The 27,905-nt window shown below is 42.0% G+C and overlaps 1 protein-coding gene across 1 annotated transcript; it reads right to left on the minus strand.

Moving 5' to 3' along the window:
• Positions 1-228: 228 nt before the first annotated feature.
• On the minus strand, positions 229-27,847 carry asb14a (ankyrin repeat and SOCS box containing 14a). The gene is made up of 10 exons (XM_080182776.1): positions 27,767-27,847; positions 23,867-24,082; positions 20,328-20,377; positions 19,595-19,726; positions 16,300-16,458; positions 15,453-15,698; positions 11,911-12,082; positions 6,783-7,326; positions 2,415-2,568; positions 229-560 (listed from the first exon to the last, which is right to left on the minus strand). The coding sequence occupies exons 2-10, from the start codon at positions 23,992-23,994 to the stop codon at positions 394-396; spliced, it is 1,752 nt and encodes a 583-aa protein (XP_080038902.1). The 5' UTR covers positions 23,995-24,082; positions 27,767-27,847; the 3' UTR covers positions 229-393.
• Between the last annotated feature and the right edge of the window lie 58 nt (positions 27,848-27,905).

Raw genomic sequence — 27,905 nt, forward strand, 5'->3', positions numbered from 1 at the left:
GTAAAGGAATTAAGGGTTAGAGTGAGTAGGCGGGTAAGTGGAGCCAAGTCTGCGAAAAGATCAGTCATGATCTTACTAAATGGCGAAGCACGATCAAGGGGCCAGATGGTCTGCTCCTGTTCTTAGTTCTTATGTTTGTGTTTCTCAGTAAAATAAGCCAATGACAATGACAGCACATTGAAACAAGATATTTCTTTTAATGTTCATTTATTTTAATTTTAACTCCTATTCAAAAATAATCATTTATCATTACCATTATGTAGATATGTATTTTATAATGTGTCTTCATTTATGGATTGATCAAGTGAAATAATATTTACCACATTATTAAATATTACACAGCACAGATCTATGAAGTTATTTTTAAAATGTAAAAATACGTTATCATCTCTATCAGGTTTCTTGTCCATTATAAAGGTCATATTCTCTAAAGCGAATATATTCTTTAAGGCGCTTGGGCAATGACAGGAAAGACATAAATACTGGACACCTCAACCTCATCCGCCCCATGCATTTTCGGATTTTAAGCCTGCACAGATGCTTCAAGGAACGTGGGTTTTCTGGAAGTAAAAAGGGAATAATCATAAATGTGAACTGACTTGGAGATTATGAATTAAGATTTTTTAAAGAGTATTACTTCACATCAATTTCAATAAATAATGACAAAGTTTCATGTAAATTACATGTATCAAAAGGTAAGATGTTTCAAAGTGTAGCAGAATTTAGCATTTATTAGATATCCAACATTCAAAGCAGAGATACAAATTTGAGCAGATTTCTTCAACACTCCAAGTTGTTCACATGGGTGCCTTTATGATATGTGTACCAATTATGAGGGGCACCTCATCTTTGAGTACTGTGGAAGTAAAAACCATTAATCTACCCAGATAGCTCTGCATTAGTTTCACATTTGGCAAGTGTTCAAATTCTGACTTTTTAATAACAAAAAGCTTTGGTTGTCTATTAAGATTGTGAAGGAACTAAACTGTGTCGAAAGAGCTTAGACTGGCATCCTACACATTAGCCAATAAGTAGGTGCAGTATTGTGGATGTTAGAAGATTCTCTTCATAGACAATGTGTATTCAACAGCCATTCAAAAATAGGCAATGTCTTCAACTGCACCATTGCTCCAAACAGGGCTCTTGAATTTGTAGGTGTAGTCATTTATACTTTTTCCTACATCTAAAACAGTTGTTTGCATCAGGGATAGTCTGGCAACACAGCTGGGGAGTATCTTATCAGGCTGGATGATGAGAAAGGGGTTTCTTACAGGAGATTTTCATCCCATTCTGTCTGTATTGGGCCAGCATCTGCCATGGAGATGGTTGGTAGCTTTGTTCAGGTTGGCCTTTATTAAAATTCATTCACAGGATATGGGTATTGCTTTTGGCGAGCATTTCTTACCCATCCCTAATTGCTCTTGAGAAGGTGGTGGTGAGCTGACTTCGTGAATTTGTGGTGAAGCACCTCTACTGTACCTTTGAAAAGGGACAGTTACAGTATCTTTTGGATTTTATCAGGAAAGTTATTTGTTGTAATATAACAGTTGATGCTGGGGAGTGGGGAGGGGGGGTGTGCGGGTGGGGGGAGAGGATAGGTGAACATATGTTTGGTGGCCATTTGGTGTTTGTTTCTCTTATGGCCCAGATTATATTGGTCTATTTGTCAAGATGTCAGGAATGTGCCCTTGACATTTTGTTTATGGCTATGCTGTTAAGCAATAGATGGAACATATGGAGAATGCAGAAGAAGACTCCCCATGGATCTTAGTGTTTTCCTCCAACTTTTACAAATCCACCAGCATACAATACTCTCACATTTCAGGGTCAGACTCCAATAAATCTCTCATTTCAAAGAATAGTGGGAACTCTGAGAAGAATCAAAGTGATTTCCTCAGAACTATACCACACCTTGACTTGATCCCAGGTGAAGTAATCCTCAGAGATGCTTGGGTTTAAAGTCTTAAGTGTTTCCGAAATAGTGTTGTTAGTTAAAAGTTTTTTTCTGGTGTAAATTTTCAGTTAGTAACTGAGAGTTTGAATTTATTTTTAAAGGTTCCTAGTCCCCCTTGAGATTGTAACAAGTGAACTTGGGTACAAACGTCTATTCTAAATTAATTCTAGGGAGATTTAAACATTCCTAAGAGGCTCCAAGAAACACATTAAAACAGGTTTTGCATCACAGTGGAGTTATACTTTGCATCATATCAAACCCACGTAATCTTACACTGCTCCTCTGAGGAGTTGGGCAATTTATACTGCAATTTTGGTATTTTGCAACTTTTTTACATGGCACTACATTTACAGCACAAATATACCCTAAATGTGCCCTGGTAATGCGATTAAGTAGAGCTAATATTCGTTACTGCTATATGATTACCAAAGACACTGAGACCAAATGATCAGGAACTTACTGATGATGTGGCTGATTTCTGGCCATTCAATTTGTTGTTCAAGTGTAGCTTTCAGTTTAGAGCAGAAATGAACATGAGCCACATAATCCAACATCACACGGACCACTTTCCCAGATAGATGCTTTAACCAGTTTAATGTAATTACTTCACAAAACTGAAATAAAAATTCAAAAGATTAAATAATATTTGTATTAATTTCATATCATTGTTTTAGTTTCAAATTACTACCAAAAACATTGATCATAACTGACTAAATTCAATAACATTCCAATACAGTAAAGATTTGCTGAAATGAAGGCACAGCTGTTGGAATGTTCAAATTAGTGAACTAAATTATTTCATTTGTTCTTGAAGCTCCAGAAACTGGTGTTCTGGAATTTAGTTTATACCTCAGCTGCCCACCTTTTTAAAATCATTATCATTTTGGTGAATTTTCTGTATTTTGGGTTATTATATTTCGATGCTGAAAAGTGAATGAAACCTTTCCACTTTTAGCATAGTTTCAGTACTGAACAGTGCTGACTCAGATAAGAGACTGAATGGGAAACAGCAAGCAGCTAGTCAGTTATGCAGAGGAAGCTGAATCCTGCCTCCTTCCCTCCCCCCCGCCTCCCCATTCCCCTCCCTTGTCCAAAGCCATGGAACTCAGCTTTTTGACTGAGCTCAACTAAAGTAACCCAGAATCTGTGTGTGCTTAATTCATCAATACATGTACTCACTTCATAGTTATAGGTGCACAAAGTATCTGGATTAAAAATTTGAGCTCCTGGAAGGTAGATAAGAATGTAAGATAGAAGTCCCTCATGGCCTCAGGATAAAGCTTTGGAGGAGGTTTGGCCATTGGATATGAAGTGGGCAGACTCACTGGCATGTGGACATGTCTGGCACTTATGAACCAAACTGCCAGCCAAGTAGCTCCACTGGCATGTAGATACCGCAGAAGAATTGAAACACTGACAAAAAATCTGGAATGGAACCCAAAGGCACATGGATGTCCAAACCTGTCATTTTTCCAGCAACTCCTGCACCAAATTTGATGCCAAATACAACTCTTGGCATTCTTTTGGACTTAACTGGGGAAATCAAGAGGAAGATCCTGACGTTTGTCAGCCCAATCCATAATTTTTGCCAAGGAGAGGCCCCTGGAGAGGACATTCCAGTTTAACTGTAGTGTATCAACACAGGAACAGCAGCTACAAGTGACACATTCAACTGGTGCAGAAAACAAGACTGCGGTCAAGGGTGGGAAGAAGCGTTGTATCTCACTGGTCAGCCAGTGCACACCTCAAGTGGGACAGCTCTCAACTAGTAAGGTGCTGACTATTTGCTTCAATGGGTGCTTAGAGCCCAGAATGTCTATTCAACATGTGGACAGAATCCATCACACAAATAAACACAATAAACAGAAAGAAAGAAGATAACTTCTTCAATTGGAAAATCTGAATCACCTGCACTGAAATTTGCAGTTGATTATGTTCACAATTCAGCTGTGATCAAGATGGAACATTGACATTGTTTCCCTACATGAGACCAGGTTCACCAAGAGCAGATCACTGAAAGAAAAACATTATGGGGGTGATTTTACCTCACATTGTGCCTGTTTTCAGACGCGACATGGTGGTAAAGTGGGTGTAAAGCCCTTAATGCAATTGGAATTAGTTTGCATGACTGGCACCATTTTACAAGTGCCGGATTTCCAGCCTCTCGCTGGAAATGGGCGAGAGACAGATTAATGTACTTAAGCTTATTTTAATGCTGTTTTACACCTGCTTAGCGAGCCTGGCACTCAGTCGTCCGGGCTCGCCCTCCTTTATGGCCTCGCCAGGAAAGATTTGAGCCAGTGAGGAATAGATATGCTGCACATGAATGACCTCGCTGGTGAAAACGGAAGCCATGAGGGCGCCCCGGAGAGGCTGAGGGGAAAGGAGGGGTGCCCCTTGGGCAGTGCCAGACTTGCAATGCCACCCTGTCACCTAGGCAATACCCAGTAGGCAGTTCCAGGAGCTGGAGCTATTAGGGCTGGGGCCTGTGGAGGCGGGGTCAGTGGGGATGGTACAGTGGGGGCAGAGCTAATGGGGAGGGGCTAATGGGGGAGGGGGCCCACTGTGCAACAATTGGTGGGGGGAGGGCGGCGGGTCTGCGAGTGTTGGGGCAGGACAGCAAGTCTGCGATCAGTGGGGGAAGGGGGTGTCCATGATCGGTCTGGGGTGGCAGGAGGGTCAGCAGGGCCTATATGTCAGGCTGTGGGCCCCCGTGATTGCGGGGGGGGGGGGGGGATGGGGGAGAGCTATTTCAGGCACCCTCCACTAGGAAGGGTCTGCCAGACCCCTGCTACTGCTAATGTGCATGTGCAGTATCTCCCTCTGCAGGCTTTCAGAAGTGTTAAGCCCTGCCCATAGGCCTCTGCAGCGAGCAACAGGTTCGCTCTGAATTTTGCAGACAGAATGTATGGAGGGGGGGGGCTGAAAATGCCCCCAAACGCCAGATCTGAAACTCCCAATTTCAAGTCCGTCCAGCACTTAGAAAAAAGATGGTAAAATCACTCCCTTTGAGTTTATCTGGCAGGGAAAGCGATTAGAGGAGTCTAGTTCTAAAAGGATCCTGACACTTCTATTAGCAGAACATCTTTACCTACTGAATGATTTACATATAAGAGTGAGCATTGACCAAAGGCAAGGTGACACTGGTAAGCACTGCTGCCTCATAGCACCAGGGACCTGGGTTCGATTTTAACCTCGTGTGACTGTGTGGAGTTTGTATGTTGTCCCTGTGTCTGCATTGGTTTTCTCCAAGTGCTCCTCCCACAGTCCAAAGATGTACAAATTAGGTGAATTGGCTATTGGAAATTGCTCCTGTATCCAAAGATGTGTAGGCTAGATGGATTAGCCATGGCAAACATGGGGTTGTGGGGATAGGGCAGGGGGTTAGGGCTGGGTAAGACGCTCTTTTAGAGTCGGTGTGGACTTGGATGGGCTGAATGGCCTCTTTCTGCACTGTGGGGATTCTAGGATTAGGCATAGGCTCTTTATAACCTGGGAAAGATAAATGAGAATGGACTGAGATGGATTGAGCCTTGCTGCTATCATGAGCTTTGTGTAACTAACACCTTCTTTCAGAACAAACCATGCCACAAGGTGTCCTGGAGCCGTCCAGGTTCAAGACACTGGTACCAGCTGGATCTGATCATCATTAGAAGCATTCTCAATACATTTAACAACCATAATGCTGACTGTGATACAGATCACTCCCTGGTATATGCCAGGTTTAAGATGCAACCCATGAAATATTTACATTGAAAGCAGAAATATCAATATCAGCCACGCTGCCTACCAGATAAAAACCAACAGTTCCACAACTCAACTGAACTGGCACTCTCCAACTGACACTCTGCACAGGAGTGTAGAAAATGGAACATACTTCCAGATACCATCTGCAATACCACACGCTCAACGTAGGGGAAATCAAGAGCTTAAAAATGCTGACTGAGTTCAAGACTAACATCATGGTGTTGGAACTTGTCGTTCAAAAACGTTTTTTAAAAGTTTATTTATTAGTCTTAAGTAGGCTTACATTAACATTACAATGCAGTTACTGTGAAAATCCACTCGTGGCCACACTCCAGCGCCTGTTCGGGTATGCTGAGGGAGAATTTATCATGGCTGTTGCACCTAACCAGCACATCTTTCGGACTGTGGGAGGAAATGAAGCACTCGGAGGGAACACAGGTAGAACGTGCAGAATCTGCACAGACAGTGGCCCAAGCCAGGAATCAAACCCGGGTCCCTGGCACTGTGAGGCAGCAGTGCTAACCACTGTGATGCTCCACTAAGCAGTGCACTCTCAGTAATTAGAAGAGAGAGCTGAGTGAGAACACTCTATACTAAGAGCTGCTTGAAGTAAAATCAGTGCTAGGCAGTGCATCAGTACTGCTGGTTACAACATTGCCAGAATGTACAGATATCTTTCGAGATACGTAATGCTAGGGACATGCATGAAGGGATCAAAAGGCACAGGTTCCTCAGCAAATAAAACAGCTCAACTAAAACGAAGGCAGGGACGGTACTCACTGATTGCAATAAACAGTTGAAGAGATGGCAAGAACATGACCTTGAGTTTTACTCTAGGTTTACTCACCAAGGAACTCAGGACACCACAGAACACCTATCATGGTAGAGCTGGGATCTGTCACAAAGTTCTGGAACTCTCCATTCACCTGACGAAGGGGCTAACCCGAAAGCTTGTGAGTTTACTATCAAATAAATCGGTTGGACTAAAACCTGGTGTTGTCAGACTTTAATCTGTCACAAAGCCATTGTCAAGTATCCAATTACTCTGACATTGAAATATATTGAATAATCCAGTACTTACCTTGTTGTCTTTAATAACTGATGGTGTCCATCCTTCAGAGGAAAATGTGGGGTGAATTTTGTTTTCATGTGGACAATCAAAACAGCGATGGATGTCGTAGCCGTAACTGAACAACATCCTCAACATAACTTCATCATTTAACGCATACTGCAGAGCAGATGGGAAGTGAGTTGTGTTCACTCTGCAATAGTAATTTACATTGGCTCCGTGGCGAAGAAGCAAGTTCATGAGTTCATAGTTGCCCAGTCTCAGAGCTAGCTGGAGACAATTGATGGGATCTTGGTTTGGTAACGCCCCAGCCTCCAGGAGGAGCCGAGCCGAGCAGACATCATTGTTTGACACGGCAAAATAGAGAGCAGACTTCCTGTGATCATCATAACCTCTGCGGAGCCTTTGACTGAGCATGAAATTGACATCAAAGTGGGACTGCAGGAGCAACCGGAGGCATTCTTGCTGCTCTCCTGCTGCTGCAGAATGCACTGGGCTAATCCCGCTCTCCTTAATAGCAGAGTAATCCGTCGCCGGAATCAACAGCTTCACCGATCTATAGCAAACCAGACAAGAATACATTTCAGTAATTGAAAAAAGCTGCAATCACAGAAATCAGAGACAAAACCTAACATTTCAGAGATACACTGGATCCACTGACACTAAAAAGAGAGAAAGGCAGAATTAATATTTCAGGACAAAGCGTTTCCAATTTAAGCATTTAGCTCTTCATTTTTTAACATAAATGTTGAGCAACAAATTGTATTTTCCAGCAATTTGGGCTTTTATTTCATATTAAACTGAGCACTAAAGCTGAATGGAAATTCCTTTATTCTGATTTGTTTACACAAGCCTGCCAATTTCAGGCTGCTAGTGTTCTCAAACTGCAGCTGACAGCACAGGCACTGCCCCCTCACTGTCAACTATAGTTAGATATGATTTGACTTGTCTTGCCCGGGAGATGGTGGAGACTGAATTAGTCACGGGTTTTGCAAGCTACTGTAGAATTTGCCAATTCCATTTCTAGCCATCAACTGATGGAGAATGTAAATAGGGATACAGGAAACTCTGCTGAAATGCAAAAATTGGTATGGTATCATTATTAGTTTCTTATCTCATGGATGCTTACACCTGGCATTACCCAGTGTCACCAAACTACTGTGAGGTTATATTTTCTAACTCCTGCCACTTGAGTATTTGGCACACCATAACATTCAAGGCTATGGGCCAAGTGCTGGCAAGTGGGATTAGAGGGCAGGTCAGGGCCTTTCATGCATCAGTGCAGACTCGATTGGGCTGAAGGGCCTCTTCTGCACTGTAGCGTTCTGTGATCTAGATTTACACAGAATGTGCAAGTGTGACAGTAATCTCAGTAATATCACCCATTTAAAAAGGGTCATAGACTGATATTCCCAACAATTTAACAATTATTCTTTTATTTATAAGAAGTGCAGATAACTGACATGTTTCGCATTTTTTTCAATGGAGTTCTGGCAATGGCTGGTGATAAGGTGCTTTGCCAGTTCCCAGCTGTGGCAACCTTACGGTTCAGTAGAATGTGCCCCAGCTTCTGAGCTCAGGAGGTTTTAGCCATGGAAAGGATGTCTACGATGTGGTTCACCAGACTGAGAAATCACCAAGTTGTTTCTTCCAGTTTCACCCACTATTCCCCAAAGGGGGAAGAAAGTATGAAAATACATAACATCCATGAAATGAAAGGAAAATGTTGCAGATGCCAGAAATCTAAAATAAAAACAAAGGTGCTGGAGCAGCAGGTGGTCAGGAAGGCTAATGGGATGCTGGCCTTCACAGTGAAGGAGATTGAATATAAAAGTAGGGAGGTCTTGCTGCAGCTGTATAGGGCACTGGTGAGGCCGCAGCTGGAGTACTGTGTGCAGTTTTGGGCGCCGCACTTACGCAAGGATATTTTGGCCTTGGAGGGAGTGCAGAGGAGGTTTACTAGGCTGATGCTGGAGTTGAGGGGGTTGACCTATGAGGAGAGGCTGAATAAACTAGGCTTGTACTCGTTAGAGTTTAGAAGAATGAGGGGAGATCTCATTGAGACATATAAGATGATGAATGGGATGGATAGGATAGAGGTGGAGAGACTCTTCCCGCTCAGAAAGGACAGTAGGACTAGGGGACACAGCCTCAAGATAAAGGGGGGGCGGTTTAGAATGGAGCTGAGGAAGAACTTCTTCACTCAAAGGGTGGTGAATCTCTGGAATTCTCTGCCCGTTGAAGTGGTAGAGGCTGCCTCGCTAAATATTTTTAAGACGCGGGTTGATGGGTTTTTGATAAGCGAGGGGATTAAGGGTTATGGGGAGAGGGCGGGAAAGTGGAACTGAGCCATGACAGATCAGCCATGATCTTATTGAATGGCGGGGCAGGCTCGAAGGGCTAGTTGGCCTACTCTGCTCCTATTTCTTATGTTCTTAAATACTCAACAGGCCTGGCAGCATCTGTGAGAGAGTAACAGCAATGAACCACTATGAAACACATCAACCCCTCATCCTACTATCAGCAATCCGCAGGGACTGGTCCCTCTGTGACACCCTGGTTCATTTCTCCATTGCCCCCAGCTCCTCATACCCTTCCCACGACACCTTCCCTCGCAAATGCAGAAGGTGTAGTTTTAAAGTTTAGAGTCATAGAGATTTACAGCAAGGAAATAGGTCCTTTGGACCAACTTGTTCATGCCGCCCTTTTTTTTGAAACCTCTAAGCTAATCCCAATTGTCCGCATTTGGCCCATTTCCGTCTATACCCACGTACCCATGTAACTATCTAAATGCTTTTTAAAAGACAAAATTGTACCAGCCTCTACTACTAGCTCTGGCAGCTTGTTCCAGACGCTCACCACCCTTTGTGTGAAAAAATTGCCCCTCTGGACACTTTTGTATCTCTCCCCTCTCACCTTAAACTTATGCTGTTTAGTTTTAGACTCCCCTATCTTTGGGAAAAAATATTGACTATCTAGCTAATCTGTGCCCCTCATTATTTTATAGCCCTCTATAAGATCACCCCTCAGCTTCCTATGCTCCAGCCTCTTCTTATAACTCAATCCATCAAGTCCCGGTAGCATCCTAGTAATTTTTTTTCTGCACTCTTTCTAGTTTAATGATATTCTTTCTATAATAGAATTGCACACAGTATTCCACGTGTAACCTTACCAATGTCTTGTACAACTTTAACAAGACATTCCAACTCATGTATTCAGTGTTCTGACTGATGAACCCAAGCATGCCAAATGCCTTTTTCACCACTCTGTCCACCTGTGACTCCAGTTTCAAGGAGCTATGAACATGTACCTCCAGAGCTCTTTGTTCTGTAACTCTCCCCAGTGCCCTACCATTAACTGAGTAGGTCCTGCCCTGGTTCAATCTACCAAAATGCATCACCTCATTTATTTATTATTCTCACAAGAAGTCTTATATTAACGCAGCAATGAAGTTACTGTAAAAATCCCCTAGTTCCCCATACTTTGGTGCCTGTTTGGGTACATTGGAGGAGAATTTAGCATGGCCAGTGCATCTAACCAACACATCTTTCAGACTGTGGGAGGAAACTGGAACATACAGAGGAAACCCACAGAGACACGGGGAGAATGTCTAGACTCTGCACAGACACTGACCCAAACCAGGAATTAAACCTAGGTCCCTGATGCTGTGAGACAGCAGAACTAACTACTGTGCCACTTTGTCGCTGTGTTCCCCTTTATCTCCTCCCTCACTGTTTAAGGCCCCAAACTCATCTCTCACATGAAGCAACATGCACCACCCTCAATTTAGTGTACTATATTCGCGACTCCCAATGTGGCCTGCTCTACCGTGAGGAAACTGGGCAACCACTTGTGCTCAGCTCACAAGTATAGCTCCAACCTTCGTGCCACTTGCCATTTTAACTCGGCCCACATTTTGATCTCATGCCCACAGGTCCATCCTTGACCTGCTGCAATGATTCAGTGAAGCCCAGTGCAAACTGGAAGAGCAGCATCTCATCTTCCAACTGGGCACATTGCAGGACTCAACACTGAGTTCAATAACTTTGACTGTGACCTTTCTCTTTTTTAACCAACTGGGCCATCTGCCGCTTGTTCTTACGATTTGCTTTCACTAAGACTAACCTTTGCCTTCCCATTAGCACATTCTGCTACCTTTACTTTGTGCCACTATCGGTGCTTCCCAATGTTCCTCACACTACCATTAACACTTCCTCTGTCTTGTGTGTCCTACACATCTTTTTTGCTAAACCTCTTTGCTGCCACCTTCTACTTTGTTCCACCCATTCCTAGACAGTATCTAATCCATCACATTTCTCCCTCTCATTGAAGAAGAGTCATGCAATCTCAAATCATTGGCTCTGTTTCTCTCTCCATTGTTGCTGCCAGGCCTGCAGAGTTTTTCAATATTTTCAGTTTATATATTATACGAGAGAGAAACAGAGTGGAATCCACTCTGACTCTTTTTAATATTGGGCCTGAAATGTCCACACTGTTTCTCTGTGCACACATACTGTCAGGCCTGCTGTCCACTTCCAGAACCTTCTGTTTTTATCTTACAGCTGGGACACCCTCCACAGGTAGAGTTCTGATAAAAGGTCATTGACCTAAAACACTGAGCCAGATTTTTCAGTCAGTGGTGATGCTGGGGGTGATCACCGCTGAGTGTGGGATTATCACAACCCTACCCTTTTCCACTCTTGCAGCCAGATCTTCCTATCCCGACTGCACCATCCACGGAGAGCAATGTGGCAGCGGAGAAGCCAGGCCCTTTTACAACACCAGCTGCCATATTCAGGTAATAATTTTAAAGATCTTAAGGGAGTTAGTGGGTTGGTGAGTGAGCACATGGGAGAGTGGGGGCAGCTGAGTGGATGGGTGAGTGGGTATGGGATGTGCATATGGGTGGAAGGGGTGCTGAGTGGGCGAGCAGAATGGGCAGTTGGGAAGTAGACAGTCGAACTGGGGCCATGGGGCAGACTCCAATGTTAATCTCTGACCTGCAGACGCAGTATTTTAACATTCATAAATATTTTCCAAAAAAAGGCATTGCAATTTCTCATGAGGTTTTTATTCATAACATTAAAAAAATGCCACCATTGTAACTGTGTTCTGTCCAATATGCTTTCCTCAAACTTACTGATAGTGCCCTCTGTATGATGCCCTGTGAATGGGCAGATGACCAGAGATTTTGGGAACATTGGCATCAGCCCCATATTCCAATAGGAGTTCCAGACATTCTGAGTTTGCAGCTGTAGCAGCCTCAAATAATACAGACATGCCATCAGAAGCCTGAGATAGGACATCAGCTCCTGTGGAAGACAGACAGGTTAGTGGAAGGTAGATAGTAGGCTGAAGTTGGATGGGACAGGGGTACGGTGCCCATTCTTTTATACTTAGACTTAGTTTGAATTCAACTCAGAGTGAGATCATGAATGTCCTCTCTCTTGTCAGCTGTTACAAATTAATGTGAAATGAGTTTGAACAAGTCCAACTTCTAAAGATCAAAAGTTTGGAGCATATAAATTCCTAAAATTTAGCACTAAACATGCTTTGAGATCATGAGGAGATTTGGTGTTGTACATTGAAAACACCATTGTAACACATGTGATGTTGCCCTTGATCAGGTATCTTAGCACAGAGCATGAATCTTCCTGTTCCAAAGTCATATCTGCATAGCCTCTCAGCAGCAGAACATTTGAGAGATAGATTGGAGGGAGAAACAACATTTGAAAAAATAAGATCTGCCAGTGAATATTCCAGTAAGAGAACAAAATCATCCATTGACTCCATCTACACTTCCTACTGCCTCGGAAAGGCAGCCAGCAAAATCAAGGAACCCACACACCCTACACATACTCTCTTCCGACCGTCTTCCGTCGAGAAAAAAGTACAAAAGTCTGAGGTCACGTATCAACCGACTCAAGAACAGCTCCTTCCCTGCTGCCATCAGACTTTTGAATGGACTGACCTTATATTAAGTTGATCTTTCTCTATACCCTATCTATGACTGTGACACTACATTCTTCACTCTTTCCTTCTCTATGTATGGTATGTTTTGTATAGTGCATGAGAAACAATACTTTTCACTGTATACTAATACATGTGCCAACAATAAATCAAATCAAATCAAAAATGTATCAGATAAATGTAAAACAAACAAATGCAGAATAAAATATGTTCTAATAATAGATGGAAGGACCAAAAACCACAACAGGTGGACATATTATTAGGTAATATGAAGCCTATAGGTAAACATAAGAGCACATGTAACCTTGGGCCATAGTTTGGTAATTGGTTAATAGATAGGTGATAGAGAAAAGGGATAAAGGGAATGCAGTGGTACAAATGTATTTGCTGTGGGCTTCTCACCTCAGTTTTTCAACATATATACAATGATGTGAATTGGGTAGAAACTTATACATCCAAGCTTGCAGTAAATGAGAAGAAACAGCAAGTTGTGTAGATCATAGAATCCCTACAGTACAGAAGGAGGCCACTCGGCCCACTGAGCCTGCACCAACAACAATCCCTCCCAGACCCTATTCCTGCAACCCCCCCGCATCTATCCTGCTAATTCCCCCTACACTAAGGGACAATTTAGCATGACCAATCCACCTACCCTGCACATCTTTGGAGTATGGGAGAAAAGTGGAGCACCCAGAGGAAACCCACGCAAACACAGGGAGAATGTGCAAACTCCACACAGACAGTGACCCAAGGCCGGAATTGAACCTGGGTCCCTGGCGCCATGAGACAACAATGCTAATCATTGTGTCCCTGTGCCATCCCAATCCTGGGAACAAGAAGATATAAAGGGATATAAGCAGATTAGTTAATAGGAAAAAATATTTCAGATGGATTTCAACATGGGGTAGCGTGATGTAATCTGTCCAGTTCTGAGCAGTTTGGTCTTTAAGGGGGTCTGTACAGATTCACTAAAATTAAACTAGCCTTAAAGGATTAAAGTTAGTGAACAAGTTGCATCAACTTGTCACGCATTCTTTTAATTTAGCAGATTAAGGTGTGATCTAATTGAGACATGTCATTCAATAAGCCTAGGTACCGAGAAGTTATTTCCTCTGATGGGAGGGATCTAGAATAAAGGGTAAAATCGTTCAGCCATTCAGGAATGAAATCAGGAAGTACTTTTCATACCAAAGTAATGAGAAAGTGAAATTCTCTCACTCAGTGGATGCAGAATATATTGAATATTTTAAGGCAAAAATCAACAGATTTTTATTAGGGAAGGATATCAACGGAAAATGATTGAAAATGAATAAATGGAACTGAGGAATAGATCAGTAATGATCTAATTGAATGGCCAAACAAACTCCTCCTGTCCCTGTGTTCTTAAACAACAAATGTCAACGGATAATTAAGATCAACCAACCTGGACTTTTCATAGATTAAACTCAGGCAATCTGCTTTATTGCCGCATCCATTAATCCCCTCTTTTTAAAAGCAAATTTTACTTGTCTGCTTCAACAATCTCCCTGGTAATTCATTCCACAGCAACATTGTGAGGAGTTCTGCCCAAGTTCTCCTCTTACTAATTACTAATGAAAGCCACCCCCTGTCATTACTGCCAAACCCCCTCATTGCGAACCCCACCACATGACCCTGCAATCACTTGCCTATATCTGGATTCCTCTTCCAACCAGAGCTGTGACTAAATGTAGCCGCAGCAGCGACTGCCATCACTTCCTTGGTGGCACTGCTACACATCGGAAAGCTACCAGCCTCCGATTGGCCAGCAGCTCTCAGTGGGCAGGACTTGCATCCCAGGGAAGGCCTCGGCTGGCTTGCCAAGTGTCTGAGTGGCACAAGGTAGAATCATACAGAACAGAAGAGGCCCTTTGGCCCATCAAGATGTGGTGGGCCTTCCCAAAAGGAGGTGATGTGGAAGTCTCACCAACTCTTTAGCCAGCAGCTGAGACCCTGTCATCTCCACAAGATTCCACCCAGGATTTCAGTGAGTGACTGGTCAGTCTATTGAAGCAGTTCCTGAGGAAAATGGTGGAATCCATTAGAATTGACTTATTCTAATGTAACTTAGATAGGTTTCTCTATACAATAACATTCTGGGAGAGGGTTGAAGAGTAATTTGAGCCATAAATTGAATAAATACCTGAAGGAGAATAAATTGCAGTGGAAAAAGTAATGAATGGGACATATGGATAGATCTTCAAAGAGCTGACACAGGCACAATAGGTCCTGTTGTGCTCTGTATTCCACAATTTCATGACACATGGGCAGGGTAGCAATGCTTGGGATGAACAGGAAGCTCTGCACCTTTGGTTCCCAAAACTCTCCACACCAAGTTTTCCCTGTGTTCTGGTTCTGATATAAATTAATTGATAAAGATTGGCTGCTATGATCATTCAACTATTCCATTAATTTTGTACCATGTCACTATTAGGATAACAGATGATTAGCCGCATGGACCTTGATCTTTTCTTATCTGGCAATTCCTATGTTCTAGTTATTGATGGTGGGCTGAAAGCGAGGTTTGTATCTCAGCTAGGATCAAGCAAGCTACTGCGGCCTTGCGTCATTCTGTTGAGCTTCAATTGATGGCGCATCACTCTGCTTTGAGTTTTAATGATCAGACATTGCTTCAGCCATGTAACAATGTGCTCCCTAATCCATTGGTTATAAACTATATGAACGATGCATTACCTTTTTGGAGTAAAAGTTTCACCACTTCTGTATATCCATTCTGTGCAGCAAGAGCTAGTGGAGTGAGTCCAAAGGCACTTCTGGGATCTACGATGGCTCCAGCATGTATCAGTAGTTCCACTAAGTCTTTCCTACCCAATTTTGCAGCTTCATGCAGAGCTGTCCTCTTATTAATGCATTCCAAATTCACAGCTGCCCCAAAGCGTAACAGCAGCGAGGTAACATCAGGAGTTCCGTTCCTTATAGCTTTGAAAGGAGAAGGTGGGTTTCATTGGCTTTGTGACATTCAGAATTCAACCAACTTGTAAACAAGATTAACAATACCTTGGTTATTTGGGTCTGATAAATTTAGAAAATTTCTCTTGGTCAGCAGAAATCTTCTGTTTGATTTATCAAGTCTTAGACCCTTTATATAATCTGTTTTGCAGGGACACCAGGACTGCCACAGTGTCAAATATTATCAGGGGATCTTTTATATCAATATAGTCAAGCTGATGAGCCTGGATATAAATGTTACTGGAAAGATGGGTGCAAAATAAGGTCAAAACAAAACTAGGACTGAAGTAAATGAAGGCGCAGACTCTATGGAGGGATTGCGTCTCCTTTTAGCTATTCTATAATAACTATATTAACTATATAACCACAGCTATATGGCTCTGTAACTATAACTATAATATTTTATAATAAGTAGAAAAATATTAAAACTCAGAGGAGCAATAAATATTTAACTTTAATAACACCAACATTAAGTCAGGCATTAGCAATAAATAGGTAGATTGTAAAGTAACTAAATAGATATAGATTTCATTCCTTGATAAATAAGTAACCCAGATAAGTAGAGACTCACCAACTATTAAAGCAGAATTGCCCTCTTCATCCTTGGCATTGGGATTGCAGTCTTTCATAAGTAAATACTGCACATTATCTATTAGATTCAACTGAACTGCCAGAAAGAGAGGGGTTTCACCCTTCAGGGTTCTGCGCTCCCGTGTACTAGGATGAGAAGCTGCAAAGAAATGAGATCTTAGTTAGAAACAAAATCCTAAATTTGTCAATTCAAACACAGTTAAAAGCCAACTATTACCAACCGCACCCAAACTCCATGCAGTGAGAGATAGTAAGTTGCAATGATTATTATTTTAGAAAGAGTGGTATGTCACATTGCTCTTTATAGCTGGAGTGATGTCCAAAACAAAATCCTTTTTGCACAAACATTTCTTTATCTCCTACCTATATGCAGGGAAAGTTTAGCTGTGAGATTTTAACATTTTTAATTAATTTACGATATGAATAATCCTGGCTTTTGTGTTTTCTACTCTCAGTGGAAGAATTTCGTTCAGTGTTTGATGTTGAATATTTCTCAATGTGGTCAATTGTAATGTTTGGAGTGTTTTTTGTCTGTAGTTCTCATCTCAATTTATGATGTTTTCATCAGCAGTCATATTAGTAATTCCAAGTAATGGCGGTGACACCATTTGAAAATCCGGTCTTCCTTGTTTTATACTAGTACAAGTGTAAATTGTGTTTAAAATTTGGCACAGTGGTTAGCACTGCTCCCTCACAGCTCCATGGACCCAGATTCTGTGTGGAGTTTGCATGTTCTCCCCATGTCTGTATGGATTTCCTTCAGGTGCTCCAGTTTCCTCCCACACTCCAAAGGTGTGCAAGTTAGGTGGATTGGCTATGCTAAGTTGCCCCTTAGTATCCCAAAATGTGCGGATTAGGGGGATTAGCAGGGTAAATATGTGGTTGCAGGGTCAGGGCCTGATTGGGTTGCTCTGTTGGAGAATTGGTTTGGATTTGATGAGCAAATGGTCTCCTTCTGCACTGTAGGCATTCTATGATAAAGAAAGTGCCATTAGATGCAAACTTCTGTTTTTGCTTGTTCCCATTGTGAAGCTTGCCTTCCTCTGGTATGTTTTCATGTTCATGGCTGGACTTTATTTTCTGAAAGCAGACTGACTTTTCTGAATCTAAATGTATTTTTTACTTACTGCTGTGTACAGGTTTTCATGTTTATATTCCACAATTAGTGACAATTGCATCAAATGAAGTTAGTGTGATGCAGTTGATAGGGCTTTTACCTCTAGTTAAAACATTATAGTTTCAAGCTTCACATGAAAACTTAACATGAAATTGACAATTTATTATAATGTTGAAAGTTATTTATCAACAAAATATTTGCAGCAGAAAAGAGCAAGGTCCAAATTGCAGCACAACTGACAAATACATTGCATGAATTGTTCAAACTGTTCACAACAAAACAGGATAAGAGTCTCAAACTCCGCAACATTTCACAGCAGCTTCTTGGAAACTCAGTCTGTGATTGTGAAGGGTGGAGTCATTCCACATGGGGCTTTTATTGACTTATATTAATTGCAAGGCAAGCTGGGAAGAGAAGGGTTTCTGGGGATTGCATTTCTGATGCTTGCAAGTGAAGTTACCAGGGGAAGGGGAGGGAGAAGAATGGTGGTGATGGAAGAGTGGATCAGAGTATTGCAGAGGGAATAGTTCCACCTGGAATGGTGAAAGGTGAGGGACATACTTTTTAGATCTTATTCCTTCTCACTGCACAGAAGGATCCCAAACAGCATCATGTCCTTTCAGATGAAATGGTGCTTTTACTTGAATTTATTTGCAATTTAGTACATCATATTTATCATTTACAACATGGTCCCCTCTATACTTGAAAGGCAAATGCAGGTTGGTGATCACTTTGCAGAACACCTCCATTTCATCTGCCAGTCCATGACCCTAAGCTTCCTGTTGCCTGCCGTCTTTTTTGTCCCACTCTTAGTCTGATCTCTCTATTATTGGCCTCAAACACATTTAAGCAACAACAGCTCATCTTTAGATTAGATACTTGACAGCCTTGCAGACTCAGCATTAAGTTCACCAATATCAGATCAAAACCACCACTCTCATTTTATTTCAGGTAGTAGCTATTATTGGTAAGGATCTTGCTCCTTCCATTTACACCTTATTCAAGAAGAACCTTGTGTTTCTTTACTTGTCCCATTACTATTTCTTATGCCTTGCACCTTAATCCCTTTCATTCCACTCTGTCACAAATCTTTGCCGTCATTCTCCCTCCTCTATAAGTCTTTCTGCTGATGTACTCACTTAAAACCTATTGCAAATCTAGCTCTTTCCGGTTCTGATGAGATTGGTTACTGATCTGTTTCTCTCTCTATAGTTGCTGCCAGACCAGCTGAGTAATTTCCAGCAGTTTTATTTCAAATTTGCAGCACCTGAATTATTTTTTGCTTTATATAAGGCAACTTCTTTGCTATTTGTCTTTCTATGAAATGAAGCTACTTAACAGAAACCTTAATCCAATTGCAAAAAGGAATTGACTATACAATATTTGATAGCTTTTTAGTAATTACTGATAATTAAAGTGAAGCTAACTGAGCAACTTAACATACTAGATTAAGCTTATGTGAGCATGGTCCACATTTAATTTAATGAGTGAGCACTCAAAGTTGAATTCTCCACCCTATTTTTGTGGGTACAAATGTACCACATGGTGTTGTACTAAGTTCAGAGGGACAGAGAGGTCCAATTATCTATTTTGCATTTGTGGAGACAGTAATTCCAGTATTACAAATAGTCTCTGTTGTGAAACCACTTTAAGGGATTATGTAAATATTGTACACATGTCATCATGGAACCAGGATGATCTGCAGGATATGTGTGTGTGTGTGTGTGTACTGAATCTCTAGAGTACACCTGTTTGTTGAACTCTCATGTAACTTGTGCCACAGTTTTCAAATAAAAGAGCCTACTTTATTGTTCGGTAATCTGGTGATTTGACTGGTGAGTTTGCATGAATGTAAGTAGCGCAAGTCTCCTTGCTCAGAGGATGCAAAAATCAACAAGGCTTCGCCTGGCATTCGGTAAAAGCAAGATTGAATTAGGCTGCAGATTCTGTCAAATTGGCTGTCAATTATCATTCATGGATATCAAGGGGATAGAACCCCTTGTCCATCATGAGTTGATATGATTGGCTTTTCTATTGCTGTAGGAAACAACAAGAATTAAACGGTGCAGCACATCTGAAGGGGTATTTGATCAGTCAGGATAAATGTCTTCACAGTTTATTTCAGACGAACAAACAATATCAAAGTTGACATGGTCACCTTCAAAAGTGGCTCCAAGAATTGCCTGATCTAATTGTACAGCTGCTTCATGTAGAGGAAGCCAACCTCTGTCATCGGCTTCATTGAACGCAAAGCGATGAATGGACAGCTGACGCACATCTGCTTCCTGGCCTAGAAATTAAATATTCTTTAGTCATGTCATTTATAAGATCCTGATGACAAGAAAATAATTCCAAGAATTAAGACAACCTATCAAGCATGAAATGAAGATCAAATTGTGTCTTGACATATTATGACTGGAATATGCAGGTGTCAAAGGATGTCACGAGACAAATACTAGCAATGCAAGTGGCAGGAACAGCTCAATGGCGATTGATATTTGAGTGAGTAGTTGTGCTCTCATTAGTTCAATGGAATGTGTTTCACCTTTCCTTCCCCAGTGATCAATTTGCCAAACAATTCCTGGAGGAAAACATTAAGCACTCGAAAGCAAACTAAAATTTCCAAAGCATTGTTAATCACAGGAAAAGACATGGGACAATATTGATCCTCATATTTACTATCTCTGCATTACAAGAAAATGAATATTTATTTGCTGCATTCAAAAGACACCAAACTCCAAAATAAATAAGATACAGTAAAAAGACCAATCAGTCAAGGCCAACAAAGTAAGATACTGCTATCTTAATGTTCACTCAGATTTCTACTTTTAGATGCACTGTTCAAAAATTCTGATTAATAGCAAACCATCTGTAATCGCACAATAATTCACCTGTTTTTATTGCTTCCACAATCTTCCTGTTCTCCTTACTTGGTAAGAGCCTGAACACAAAAGCAAGATTACATATGAATTGCATATTTACAAATAAGTTCAGTTTACTATTGTTCCAGACACTTGGGAATGCTTGGATTTAAATTGCTTACTTTATACCAATGAGGTTAAACTGTTCAAATTTCAATGCTGCTGAAACATTGAGCTGAGCAATTATTTTAATTTCTTAGTCATTTCAAAATGATATAAATTTACATATACATCAAATACCCAGGCATATGCAAACACCAGGAATACACAATATTTGAAACTTAAATGTTAACAGGTTGCTTTGCCAGACATTAGGTTAAAATAACCCTATGACTCGCTGAAACCCTGATATGTTAGGCTGATATCTTTAGGCCTTTCAAGGCTAATGTGTAAAATGATGGGCCATAGCTCCTTCAGTGAGAAAATACATCTTACACTGCGCTACTGAGCTCCACATTCATGAACAAGTCCAATTCCTGCTCTGTGCTGGGTCAGATGAACTTGACTAGGGTTGCTGTCCAGGCCATTCAATTATTCTTAGTATCTTGGACACAGGCAGAAAATCGATCAGTCAGGTTCTTATTCTTGATCACTCTCTGTTGATCTCTTGTGTAAAGTTGTGTGTGGTCACCAGCTGAGGACTAGATTGGACTTAGTTATGATGCTTTCCATAATGGACACAATGCCAACAATACGTGTAAGTTAGCCATGTGGATGAGGTTTCAGGGAATGGGCACCACCTGTGCAGTTATGACCCAATAAGACTTAGGAAAGATTGTCAAAGAGGTGATTGCCTTTTCTAAGTAAGTTCTAAATTAGTAATGGCTTTATTGCTTGCTCATCTCCATGGTGAGCTGCATCTTCAGTAGACCCTTGGCCACACTAAATGACTTCATGGATTTGGTCCTTTCCCATCAGCACCTAGGTGTTCCTGGCCGCTGCTGACCTTTGTTCCTCAGGGTGACGGTGCTCCCTGAGCTGTGTTAGGTCATCAACAGACCCTTCTGTTCATTTGCTGAAAGCTACAAGAAAGCAAAGTTGTCTACAGCCTGTAACTCAACCCCTCGTGGTTTCTGTGAATGGATGCAATTGAGCAACCAATGTTAGTTTCTGTTGATTTATCATCTTCCATATTCAAGGCAGCAATACTTTCTGCAGCCCCTATTTTCCCTTTGTCTGCATATCATGTACCAAGGCCACCCCTTCCTGGAAGATGACAGGTGGCTGATCTTTCCTCTCACACATCAATGTACATTTACAATAAGGGTCTTTATTAGGGTCAAAATATCCAAGTCCAGGAGCCACAGTCAACTTTGTGTTGGGTGTCCTCCAGTGGCCTTTACAATAACTATGGATACCTAGTACTTGCACTTGTGTCCTGATTACAAGCATGGTGCCTTGAGTGCTGTGGCTAGTGCACTGGGAAGATGGAGGCTTATGGGACCTATGCTGCCTATGCAACAGATGTGGTCATTGATTCCTGGAGACTGCATTGTTCTGACGTACCTGTGTAAGGATCAGATGGTGATTAAGACCAAATGCAGTGAAGCATAAAGCTTAATGGATTGACATCTGAACGTGAAACATTAGTGAAAGAGCCAAGCTCATTCATTGGATAGAATTTTAAAGATGGTGAGCAATCAGCACAACTCTAACTCCCATTGCTATTTAATACTCACTTGAGCATTGACTTCCCACAGCCAGTCAGAATGGCTGACAGCTCTGTAACTCAGCTAGGCTTAGCATTGCAGTGGTCAGAAGTGGTACTGCAATGCTCTACCTGGAACCAGGATCTTTGAAAAGTTAAGTCCGGGGGGGTGGGAGGGTAGGGAATGCCAGTGGAGGTGAGGTGCACCCCCTTCTGCATGAAATGGGAATAGGTGCAAATGTCATTCTCCCCTCACCCACTCCCATCAGCCTAAGAATTGAGGCTGGGCGGGATAAGACCCTTGTACCTGAAATCCTCTGCTTCAACAGAATGTAATTTAATAGGTGAATGGGTGGATTTCCCATCTGAGGCCCTGCCCACTCAAGCATGAATTTGCATTTTGGTTTGCATGGGAGGGCCCCCGGGGGAATCCCACCCATTCAATGGTATGCTTCCCCTGCCTCAGAAGCCAGCTGGGAGGAGTGTAAAAAGCTGCCTATTGTGTGCGAGATTCTGGAGTTCAGAACTGAGCTGAGCCATGCCCTCCATGGTTTAAGCAAGACATTTATATGGGGTTCTTCAATCAGCCAAGATTTGCTGTGCTGAACTTGCCCTGAGATTCCTCCCAGGCCAATATTTTTCTAGCTTGTTTTTCAAACTGCACCGTTCTTAGATGAATGTGGAAGTGGCACTGTTGATGTTCAAGTGAGATCAGTTTCAAAACTCAAACCATCAGCCACTAACTCCTTACATCCGCCTCCATACTTACTGCCTCCTTAATCCTATTCTCCTGTCACTATCCAGCTTACCTGTCACACATGACCCCATCACTGTTCATGTTGCTATTTCCCCCAATCCCTTTAATGTTGATGTCCTGGTGCAGTTTGTTGACTTGACCCTTCCCTCTTTGGTGCCATATGCACCCTGACTTTCTAAGATTCCCCCTTTCCCATGAGACTATCCAATATCCCCTATGACTTTTCAGGAAATAAATGCCTTCCCCTGACTGTCACTGTGCCATCGTCATCTGTAACCCACCTCCAAACCCAAGGCCAAATTCTTTAGATACTGAGCACACCCTGCACACCATACTGTGCACAACTGTTGCACAACAGAGAGGCCTTACCCTACACAAGACTAGCACCAGGATGTGTGTGCCTTGCAGAGCCCCTTAACATGACTCGCACAGGGTAATCTGCCCCCGACAGTGTGGCCTGACCCCCAGGACAGGGTGGCCTCACCCCCAGGGCAGTGTGGCCTCACCCCCAAGACAGTGTGGCCTGACCCCCAGGACAGTATGTCTCACCCCCAGGACAATGTGGCCTCACCCCAAGGACAGTCTGTTAATTTGGAGAGGGAGTGTACTTTTGGAAAGTTGGCCTTTTAAGGATCATTTATGAGATACAAATGAATGTAGATGAGATTCCTAACATAGATCAGCAGGAAATCCTTTAAACTGCTCCCCACCCCATCAAAATCAGGAGAACTAAATTCCAAACTATTTTACTACTGGTGGGAGTCTTACGTTTCCCATCATGCCAAATGTTTTGCCCCCACCCATGATGGTTCTCACCAGTGACAGACACATTTTGACTCATTACCACGAAAGCTGTGCCTGACTCAGCAGGCTCCAGGGAGAAACCAGGTTCACAACTACATTATTCTCTTATTATAACTCACAACAATATCACTAGCACAAATGTTACTGTCAATTATAGCCTGAATAAACTACAGCGGGTATTTTTTTGTACAGAAGAAGATAGAAGCACTGGTTCAGTATTGTGAAGTAACCTGTTGCAAAACAAGGCTGCAGTAAGTGTGATGGCTTGATATAGGGTGGAAGAATATTACTGCATTGTACCTGAAATCCTTCGCTTCAACAGAAGGTAAGCAGAGATCCTGGACACTGACGTCAAGCAGACTTTGCTCCAATACGTGCTGCATTATTTCTTCATCTGCCCACTCTTCATCTGTTGTAGTCACATTCATAATGACAGTCCCAAGTCAGAATCTGACCTAAAGATATGTTTCTCTTTCACTCCAAAACTATGTATAATATTTTTGTAGCCAGAAAATCCTGTGGATGTATGAAAATGAAGTATAATCTATTAACTCTCATTTTCATCCCTCAGCTTTACTATCTTGCTCTCCATCTTAATATAGCTTCACATGTGTCTCTCTTCAGCTAACCTAGTAGCACAGCATAGCTTTTATAGAGTTTCTGAATTCTGATTCATAATTATTCCTGTTATCGATGAGACCCAAATGATATTGAATTGTTGAGACTGAAGCAGTCCATGTGCAAATGCAGCAAGACCTGGACAATAACAAGGCTCGGGCTGACAAGCAGCAAATAACATTCACGCCACACAAGGGTGGCACAGTAGTTAGCAGTGCTGCCTCACAGTGTCAGGGACCTGGGTTCAATTCCCAGTGTGGGTCACTGTCTGTGTGGAGTCTGCACGTTCTCCCTGTGTTGGCATGGGTTTCCTCCGGGTGCTCCAGTTTCCTCCCACAGTTCGTAAGATGTGCTGGTTGGGTGCATTGGCCATGCTAAATTCTTCCTGAGTGTACCCGGACAGGCAACGGAGTGTGGCGACTAGAAGTAACTTCATTACAAGTGTTAATGTAAGCCTACTTGTGACTAATAAATAAACATTAACATTAAGTGCCAGGCAACAACTATTGCCACAAAGAGAGGATCTAACCATCATCCCTTGACATTCAATGGCATTACCATCACTATCAACATCCTGGGGGTTATCATTGACCAGAAACTGAACTGGATCAGCCATACAAATACTGTGGCTACAAGAGCAGATCAAAGGTGTGAATCCTGTGGAAAGCTGTCCACCATCCGCAAGGCACAAATCAGGATCATAGTTGAATACTCTCCACTTGTCTGGATGAGTGCAGCTCCAACAACACTCAAGAAGATCAACACCATTTAGGACAAAGCAGCCTGCTTGATTGCTATCCCCTTCACAGACGTTCACCACCCATTAACAACAGCAGCCATGCGTACCATCTACAAGATGCACTGCAGGAATTCACCAGTGTTTCTTAGGCAGCATCTTACAGACTCATAACAGCTACCAATTAGAACAGCGGTTCCCAGTTTTTTATGGCGTGGCACACCTTAATACTATAAAAAGTTTTGAGGCACAGCTCCTACCTTTTCCCACTGATCTGCCCTCTCACAAAAGCCTTTTATCTCTAAAACCTTATTAAAACGTGCCAAGCCACCATTTAATACAATTTTCATTAGTTTAAGAAGTTTACAATGAAAGGCTTATCATCATTTGCATGTCACATACAATATTGGAGCCTCTTTCTCCTTTTCTTAACTTGATTGGTTCCTGTTTTGTACCTCTATCTTTTTCCCTTACTGAGAATTTTGTTTCTTTTAAACTTCTCCCTCTCTTTCCTTTTTTTTCAAGCTCTCCCTGTCTCCCTTGCTTCTGCCAGGGTTTTATACCCTTTTTGTGTTTTGTCAGTGATAGTCTGGGTTGGTCTTTCATGATGGCAACGTTATGAAGAATGAAACAGATGACCACTAAGCTGAGGCTGGTACTGCAAAGCTTCTCTGGGACTGTCCAGGTAGCGGATGTGTTCCCTGAGTACACTGAACATAAGAACATAAGAAATAGGAGCACGAGTAGGCCATCTAGCCCTTTGAGCCTGCCCTGCCATTCAATAAGACCATGGCTGATCTGTAGTGGATCAGTTCCACTTTCCTGCTTTCTCCCCATAACCCTTAATTCCCTTGTCTATCAGAAACTTATCTACCTGTGACTTATATATATTCAGCGAGGTAGCCTCCACCACTTCAACGGGCAGAGAATTCCAGAGATTCACCACCCTTTGAGTGAAGAAGTTCCTCCTCAACTCAGGTCTAAACTGCCTGCCCCTTATTTTGAGGCTGTGCCCTCTAGTCCTGCTATCCTTTCTAAGCGGGACTAGAGGGCACAGCCTCAACTGACAACCTATTTGATCTCAATTGTTGTTACTTGGCTCTTGTAGGCCACCCCTGTAAATGTGACCAGGTTACTGACAGGAATCTTGCATTGTGTTTAGAGAAGATAGCCCTTGTTGTCAGATGGTTATCTAATTCTTGGCTGGGAAAGGCCCTTCAGCCCTCCAAGCCTCTACCGACCATGCTGCTTCACTTAACTAAAACCTCGTACCCTTCCAGAGACCATATCCTTCTATTCCTAACCTATTCATGGACTTGTCAAGTTGCCCCTTAAAAGTTTCTACTGTATCCACTTCCACTACCTCCCCTGGCAATGAGTTCCAGGCACCCACTACTCTCTGTATAAAAAAATCTGCCTCGTACATCTCCTTTAAACTTTGCCTGGTGAGGCGAACATTTTGGATTCAATCTACAGCACACTACACCATGGGTAAGTCTATCATGCAGGTGAATCACAGAATCCTTATGGCACAGGGGGCCATTCAGCCCATTGTGTCTCCAAATGAGCATTATAACTTGGTGCCATTCCCCTGCCGATTCCCTGTACCCTTGCATATTGTTTCTATTCAAACACACATTTAATACCCTCTTGAAAGTCTTGATTGAACCTGCCTCCACCACATTTCCAGGCAGTGCCTTCCATACCCAAACCAGTTGTGATGTGAAAATGTTTTTTTCACCTCACGTTTGCTTCTTTTACAAATCACATTAAATCTGTTCCTTTGATCCTATTGTGAGTGGAAATTCTTTCTCCCTATCTACCCTGTCCAGCTCCATCATGATTTTGAATATTTCTATCAAATCTTCTCTTGGCTTTTTTCTCTCAATGGAGAAGAATCCCAATCTCTCCAATCTGCCCTCATTTCTGAAGGCGGGGACTCTTTCATCCTTCTGCACTCTGTTCTTTGGAAATAAATGTAGATGAGCAACTCCAAATTAGAGAGCAACTCCAAAGGATCAACCATGACTGCAATCCAACTATTGATATGGGAACCAAAAACACTTTGTACTTCTCAGCAGTCAAACATACCTTTCCAGTGTCAGATAACAAACTAAAACACTCTCATTCAGTCTGATGTTACAAACTAGCGACTAAACTGTTAAGTATTGCGTAATCTCTCGAAATAGCACTGGCAAAGGATTCCTTGTTGCTTATTAGCATCACAAGCTTGCTGGGTGAGTTTAACACATGGCATTGAGGCAGACCAATATCACACAAGGGTCCTACAATAAGCAAAGGAATCTTAATAACACAAGTTATTCCTTTATGTAAATAGTTTTGGTATGCACCCTGTACACTTGTAGAGAAGCCCAATTGAATGTGTTAGACACTTAGAGAACATGCTTTTCCTGCACATCATATTAGACTTAGCACATTAAAATAAAATGTGGGGCAATCAGATTTCTAGTTTGAACTGTGATTTTCACAATGAATGGTTTCTTAGAGAATATTTTGTCCCTTTGATGCTGGATGGATGAAAATTCCTTGGAAAATTACATTCGATCTCTGCTAAGAATGTCAAACTAAGATCAATAGTTTACATAAGAACAAAACTTGTTCCTAACACGAGTTCTTAGTACTTTCCCCTTTCAACTGGACTGTGAAAATGAACAAGAACCATAAGACCTTAAAGATTAATTTGTTCTATTTATATTTCGTGACTGTGGTAAACAACATCATCGATTAGGTGTCACTTTCTCTTGATCATTAAACAGAATTGCTATCACTACTCTCATGCTTCTAGAAATAATTGTTCGAGCAGGTTTTTTTTTAAGAAAACGTACCTTGTGTTTCTTTACCCAAAATCTAACCTGGAGCATTCTGACTACGTCGCTTTCCAAGGTTCACACACTGTCTGCTTTTAGACAGTGACTCAACAAATTGCTAAAAATAACAGTACTGGACTTTCTGGCTGTTAGTCTG

This window comes from Carcharhinus amblyrhynchos, chromosome 3 (genome assembly GCF_965287045.1).
Source record: "Carcharhinus amblyrhynchos chromosome 3, sCarAmb.v2.hapA, whole genome shotgun sequence".
Taxonomy (NCBI): Eukaryota; Metazoa; Chordata; class Chondrichthyes; order Carcharhiniformes; family Carcharhinidae; genus Carcharhinus; species Carcharhinus amblyrhynchos.

Excerpts from the sequence above, each read along its gene's own strand:
- asb14a (XM_080182776.1), bottom strand. The coding sequence starts at position 23,994 with ATGAATGTGACTACAACAGATGAAGAGTGGGCAGATGAAGAAATAATG. Across the intron at positions 7,327-11,910 it reads TCATACAGAGGGCACTATCA|ATCGGTGAAGCTGTTGATTC; the intron begins GTAAGTTTGAGG and ends GGTTTGCTATAG. Across the intron at positions 2,569-6,782 it reads CAGTTATTAAAGACAACAAG|TTTTGTGAAGTAATTACATT; the intron begins GTAAGTACTGGA and ends TTTTTATTTCAG.